Below are 7,276 nucleotides of genomic sequence, written 5' to 3'. Positions count from 1 at the left end.
GCGGACCTGAATGGAAACGCATATTCTGTCACAGGTGTATGGCATGAGTATGCGCGCGGAATTTTCGAGAGTTCTGATTGGGCGTTGAACTCTTTTTAACAAAGGGAGATGGGAGTAACCGCACTTCCGGGATTTATCGCACCCGGTTGGCATGGTCATAGGCTCAGGAGGCGAGATCACGAAGGTAAGCTAAAAACTTAGGTAGCGTTAAATGTAAGAGAGAAATTCTGATACAAGATCTGCCAAGTTTATAGCATTTGTTCCGTTTTTGTTAAAATTATCTTTTAGAATGAGCAGTTTATGAACAAACGGATACTGTGACTGCAGACATAGAAGTTATTTTTCCGCTGGGCTACTCTATATTGGAAAGCGGTGAGTTAATAGGAACATAACCTGGGCTTATATTGAAGAGGGCAAACAGAGCACTCTAAATTACATTATTGTATCTTGGACATTTCATAGGTGCGAGAAGCCACGGGTGGATCGTTTTTAAGTGACTCTCGATTTAAAGAATGGTTAAATCGATTTAGAGAGAGGACGAAACGCTAAGTTTGAAAAGGTATGGATGCTACTAAAGTTTGGCACATGGAGGTAGTACAGGATAAAATAGATTGGGAGTAGTGGAGGTTATATCGGGGTGGATACTAAGAAATTGATTGGATAACTTATTGGTCTCTACTTCTTTCTGCTTCACCCCAGCCTGATAATACTAGAGTCTATATGAAGAATCGGCCTCTTGAAGCAATTGTTGCCTAGACCACTGGTTCAAAACTAGGAGCCATAATAAAAGAAGAGTCCTATTTCAATAATATTAGGTGAGCGGTCCACTATCCACTAAGGATTGTTTTTAACACATGTACAACAGTTTGCCAGCACTTCATCACAGGATGTAGATTAAATATGTAAGTGTGCAAAATAGGCACAACAAATATGCTGTGGAATATATACTTGCTGAATCGAACTTGATGATTTGAGGAATGTTTTCCCGTTGATCTGTAGAAACTGTTAATTTGAACAATATTAGGACAGTACCATTTGGCACAATGAGCTGTATTGGATTGTATATGCCATCTGAAGATGTATTGTTTTATTTCACAGGTTACTAAGATCACTGAGTGATATTGTATACATATACTGATGGATCTGTATTGTGTGTTTGCTATTGCAGCCCTGATGACGTCCTGCCTCTAGGACGAAACGCGTCGGCTGCAGAAAAAACAAGAAAAAGAAGAATTTTGATTGTATTTTCGTAATTTAGGATCTTGTACCTTGTACAGTAATGGATTTATGATTCTTTTTGCAAATTAAAATACTTAAACTGTTTCTGACATAAATATTGCACTCCCAGCTCTCTTTTTTCGTATTAGCTCAGTTTTACCCGGGGTGGGACGGTGCCCCGGTAGTTGGTGGAGTGTTTAACAGTGTTATTTTGAGTGTACTATCCCTAGTGCACCGCAGTAAACCCAACGTCGTCCTTAGCCTTTGTTATAAAATTATTATTGGGGTGGCAGTAGCACAGGGACCTGTAAAGTTATGGATGATGACAGAGATAAACTAGCCGCAGAAGTTTTTCAGAGCAGACAGCCCAATGGTGCCGTAGGTACTAAAAGAACTGACACCAAGATCAGTCTTAGAGATAAATTTTTGAAATTAGAGAGGCTTCGCAAATCCGAGTTGAGTAAATGGTGGGATGGTGTAACCCTCAAAAATTATATGGAACAAAAGAGGGTACCTCGAGGACTCCGTATCCTCATATTCCCAACTTATGATGATCTTGAGGAAGACCACTTGAAGGAGTGGGAAGAGAATCTGTACGCCTCATCATTTACTATGATGAATATTCTGATCAAGAATTCGGACAGAAAAGTAGAGAAATTAAGACTACAAATAGCTGATTTAGAAAAGGAAATCAAAGAGATGAATCTACCTGAACTTACAGACAAAAATTATCTTATTCTTAAAGATGTTATTAACAAACATCAACTGCAAATTAAGGATAAAAAACTAAGTAAACTAAAAAGAGATGAGCGGGACTATAATGAGGGAAGAATCTTCACTTTTGCCCGAGGGTACGATGAGGTGGCCAAACCTAAACCGAAATCGAATCAAATGGCTGGGGCAGCACAATCAGGTGAATTAAGCACATCTACAAACTATAGTAGTTCTAGCATTTCCTCTATTGAGGATAATACGATGGGTGCTGCAGGAGGAGCACCGAAAAAGAATTCTTCTTTTTGCGACGAACTAAAAATGATCAAGAAAGGTCGGAAAAAGTTCACAGGAGGACTAGAAGGGGGAGGAGGAAATCCCACAAATACAAGGATGGGCACCAGGAGTCAAAACAGGAACAAGAACTAGAACAGTGTCAGGCTGCCCCTGGGGAATTGGAAGTCATTAATCTGTCGGATAGGCATCTTAATGAACATGAGGTTTCAGTATTACAAAAAGGATTGAAGTATTGTCCTGTATTTAATTGTGATTACACTGAGTTACACATTGATTTGTTCAAATTTTGTAGGAACTTAAAATTGAAAAGTTTTTTTTCAACACTGGATGTAAATGTGCAGAAGAAAATACTGAATAAAGACTCTGAAATGACATTATCTGAGTTAGAAGATGTTCATTTGTTAATGACTTTGTCGGGGGAAATGGATCTTACTGTAGATGATGTTGCAAGTCTATGTGAAATAGAAACAAATTACCAATGCACTAGTGGACTGCGCAGTAAATCTAAGTTTATTCCCCATGGTAGCCAATACACAGCAATCGACCTTTTCATGGAAAAGACTTTACATGAATTTTTCAAATTACAAGACAATTACACATTGAACCACCATTATAAAGATAATCTGTCCCGGCTAGAAAGACTAGCTCTATCAAATTTAAAACAAGACCCCTCAATAATCATCAGGGAAGCTGATAAGGGGGGGAACATCGTTGTGATGAATAGGGCAAATTATGTGGCAGAGATAAGGGAACAACTCAAGGATGAGAACTGTTATAAAAAAGTTAAAACCAATCCGTTGAAAGAGATTTCCCTAAATATTTTGGAACACTTATGTGTATGGAAAGAGGAAGGACTGATAGAAGATTCAGAATATAAGTATTTAAATGTTAGCTATCCAATGTCTCCCTTCCTTTACACATTACCGAAAATTCACAAGGACAGAGCTAATCCACCAGGCAGGCCCATAGTCTCCAGCATTGGCAGTGTCACAGAACACATGTCAGAGTTTGTTGATGGCTTTATTAAGCCGTTAGTGGTGAATTTACCTTCATACGTGAGGGACACCACCGACATTCTTAATAAATTGCAGGATTTCAAGTGGGAAGATGGGATGATTTTGGCAACATTAGATGTGGTGGGTCTGTATACCTGCATCGAGATGGACAAGGGTATTCAAGCGCTAGAGCACTTTTTGGGCAGCAGAAGTGCGAGCCTAAGACACCACTCAAAAATGTTAATTCAAATGAGTCAGCTTATTTTGAAAAATAATTATTTCCTATTTGAGGATGAATGGTTTCACCAGATTAGGGGGACGGCGATGGGATCCAGGTTTGCTCCCTCTTATGCCAATCTTTTCATGGGCTGGTATGAGAGGGAGCACGCCTGGAGCCGCAGAGCTGGCGAGTGGATGGATCTGGTGGTATTTTGGGCCAGATTCATCGACGACATCCTAATAATATGGAGAGGTACTTCGGATGATCTAAAAAAGTATTTGCACTACTTGAATATAAATGATTTCAATGTGAAACTGACAATGAACCAAAGTACATCTAGTATAGAATACTTAGATGTGACACTGACAGTGGTTGGTGATAAAATCAACAGCACTCTATTTAGAAAAGCAACGGCCACCAACTCCATCTTAAGAGCAGACAGTTTTCACCCTGGATCTGTGATTGGGGGAATACCTTACGGTGAAATGGTCAGAACCCGCAGAAATTGTAGTCGGGACGAAGACTATACTCATGAACTCAATCAATTGAAACTGAGACTCAGTAAAAGAGGTTATGCCAAAAAAGATCTAGCAAGGGCTAGTGAGAAAGTGTCTAAAATTGACAGAGCAACTACTTTACTTTCAAAAAAGAGAGAATTGGTCAGGCACAAACTTTCCTTTGTCACAGCGTACTGTGTGCAAAAAGAAAAAATCAGACAAGCACTAAGTAGAAATTGGACCCTGTTGAAAGGTGTCCCGGGTCTATCTATGATACTAGATGATAGACCCGCAATTACGTTCAAAAAATGTCCGACTATTAGGGACAAAGTTTCGACGAATTATATTCGTCCGATAAAGAAACCAACGACAGATTGGTTATCCACCCAGCCGAAAGGCTTTTACACCTGTGGATCCTGTGTTATATGCTCGCATGGAATCAATAAAACAAAAACTTTCAGCTTCAATGGATCCAAGCTATTTCACATTAATGATTTCATTAATTGCAACAGTGTAGGAATAATCTATGTCATTATTTGTAGCTGTGACAGAGTATATATAGGCAGCACCAAAAGACCCTTAAAAACAAGAATGCAGGAGCATAGACGAGCGATAATGAATCGGGATACCAGATCCCCACTCTACGTGCATATGGAAAAGGAACATGGTGCCAACCTGGGATTTAAATTCCATGGTATACAAAAGGTGCCGCAGCATGTAAGGGGGGGGAATTGGGAACTACGAATTCGACAAACAGAAGCACGTTGGATAATCAGATGTCGTAGTATGACTCATGGTTTAAATATTGATTCTGAACTACACTATTTTTTGGCATAAATCATCAAGGATCATTGTTTTCTTTGTTGATACTTTCGTATCAATTGTAGACTTTATGTGTTTATTGTACACATCCTGAGATGTTGAGCAGGCAAACTGTTGGTTGCGTATAGGATACTTTCTTATCGAGTGTAGATATATATAATCTATTATTAGATCAACCAGGTGATACTTTTCTTATAGGATGCTTTCTTATCGAGTGGAGACATATATATATCTATCATTAGATCAACCAGACTACAAGTTCTTCGAAATAATATGGAAACATTACATAAATGTGTCCCGGTATGATAATTATTTATATGTAAACACACTCATCAATTATTGACTTAAAAGTGAATAAATAAGCATAGCAATAATAATAAGAGGCAGAGGTCGCAACGGTATTTTCGTTATAAGTGTGCTGGTACACGGAGGTATTTTATGGATATACTCCTCTGCTGATGAAAGTTTGTGAATTGGTTTTGGAGATTTTAATCGAACGTGTTAGTGTTTACCAAAAGATGCAAACTAGCGCAGAAAGGATAATGATGTACGCTGGCATCGGATCAGGAGCCCTTACTAGAAACGAGTACGTGATAATGGTTTTTCATGATTGTAGACGAGGGCGCATTTGCGTATCATTAGGGTTATTCATCACGCAGAGTTGATAAGGATTATTCAGGGAAAACCTCCGTTCAGTACACATTAAGATATTTTCTTATGCATGGCGGACCAGACTGGAAACTTATACGTATTGAATGCGCAGGACCGGAAACACTATGGTGCACTTATTGACTTGAAGGATAGTCTGTTGCGCACAGCCGAATGATGAACTAGTAAAAAACAGAGGTAGCGACCCACCTCGTAACAGGGTAATGCGCATGATCGGAAAGCACAAGCGGCAACTAAGGGGTAGCGGACCTGAATGGGAACTCATTTTCACTGATGGGTGAACGGGATGTTAATGCGCGCGTAACAGTGCAATGCGCATGACCGGAAACGACAAAGCGGCAACAAAAAGGTAGCGGACCTGAATGGAAACGCATATTCTGTCACAGGTGTATGGCATGAGTATGCGCGCGGAATTTTCGAGAGTTCTGATTGGGCGTTGAACTCTTTTTAACAAAGGGAGATGGGAGTAACCGCACTTCCGGGATTTATCGCACCCGGTTGGCATGGTCATAGGCTCAGGAGGCGAGATCACGAAGGTAAGCTAAAAACTTAGGTAGCGTTAAATGTAAGAGAGAAATTCTGATACAAGATCTGCCAAGTTTATAGCATTTGTTCCGTTTTTGTTAAAATTATCTTTTAGAATGAGCAGTTTATGAACAAACGGATACTGTGACTGCAGACATAGAAGTTATTTTTCCGCTGGGCTACTCTATATTGGAAAGCGGTGAGTTAATAGGAACATAACCTGGGCTTATATTGAAGAGGGCAAACAGAGCACTCTAAATTACATTATTGTATCTTGGACATTTCATAGGTGCGAGAAGCCACGGGTGGATCGTTTTTAAGTGACTCTCGATTTAAAGAATGGTTAAATCGATTTAGAGAGAGGACGAAACGCTAAGTTTGAAAAGGTATGGATGCTACTAAAGTTTGGCACATGGAGGTAGTACAGGATAAAATAGATTGGGAGTAGTGGAGGTTATATCGGGGTGGATACTAAGAAATTGATTGGATAACTTATTGGTCTCTACTTCTTTCTGCTTCACCCCAGCCTGATAATACTAGAGTCTATATGAAGAATCGGCCTCTTGAAGCAATTGTTGCCTAGACCACTGGTTCAAAACTAGGAGCCATAATAAAAGAAGAGTCCTATTTCAATAATATTAGGTGAGCGGTCCACTATCCACTAAGGATTGTTTTTAACACATGTACAACAGTTTGCCAGCACTTCATCACAGGATGTAGATTAAATATGTAAGTGTGCAAAATAGGCACAACAAATATGCTGTGGAATATATACTTGCTGAATCGAACTTGATGATTTGAGGAATGTTTTCCCGTTGATCTGTAGAAACTGTTAATTTGAACAATATTAGGACAGTACCATTTGGCACAATGAGCTGTATTGGATTGTATATGCCATCTGAAGATGTATTGTTTTATTTCACAGGTTACTAAGATCACTGAGTGATATTGTATACATATACTGATGGATCTGTATTGTGTGTTTGCTATTGCAGCCCTGATGACGTCCTGCCTCTAGGACGAAACGCGTCGGCTGCAGAAAAAACAAGAAAAAGAAGAATTTTGATTGTATTTTCGTAATTTAGGATCTTGTACCTTGTACAGTAATGGATTTATGATTCTTTTTGCAAATTAAAATACTTAAACTGTTTCTGACATAAATATTGCACTCCCAGCTCTCTTTTTTCGTATTAGCTCAGTTTTACCCGGGGTGGGACGGTGCCCCGGTAGTTGGTGGAGTGTTTAACAGTGTTATTTTGAGTGTACTATCCCTAGTGCACCGCAGTAAACCCAACGTCGTCCTTAGCCTTTGCGACAAAAAA

General features: G+C 39.4%; 1 protein-coding gene across 1 annotated transcript; it reads left to right on the top strand.

The window, feature by feature from the left end:
• The first annotated feature begins 723 nt into the window (after positions 1 to 723).
• On the top strand, positions 724 to 4,775 carry LOC144756434 (uncharacterized). The gene is made up of 2 exons (XM_078646276.1): positions 724 to 815; positions 1,169 to 4,775. The coding sequence occupies exon 2, from the start codon at positions 2,595 to 2,597 to the stop codon at positions 4,773 to 4,775; it is 2,181 nt and encodes a 726-aa protein (XP_078502402.1). The 5' UTR covers positions 724 to 815; positions 1,169 to 2,594.
• The last annotated feature ends 2,501 nt before the right edge of the window (positions 4,776 to 7,276 follow it).

Source organism: Lissotriton helveticus, chromosome 5_1, assembly GCF_964261635.1.
Source record: "Lissotriton helveticus chromosome 5_1, aLisHel1.1, whole genome shotgun sequence".
Taxonomy (NCBI): Eukaryota; Metazoa; Chordata; class Amphibia; order Caudata; family Salamandridae; genus Lissotriton; species Lissotriton helveticus.
This window is presented reverse-complemented; position numbering and strand designations above follow the sequence as displayed.

Coding starts and splice junctions, on each gene's coding strand:
- LOC144756434 (XM_078646276.1), top strand. CDS start 2,595: ATGACATTATCTGAGTTAGAAGATGTTCATTTGTTAATGACTTTGTCG.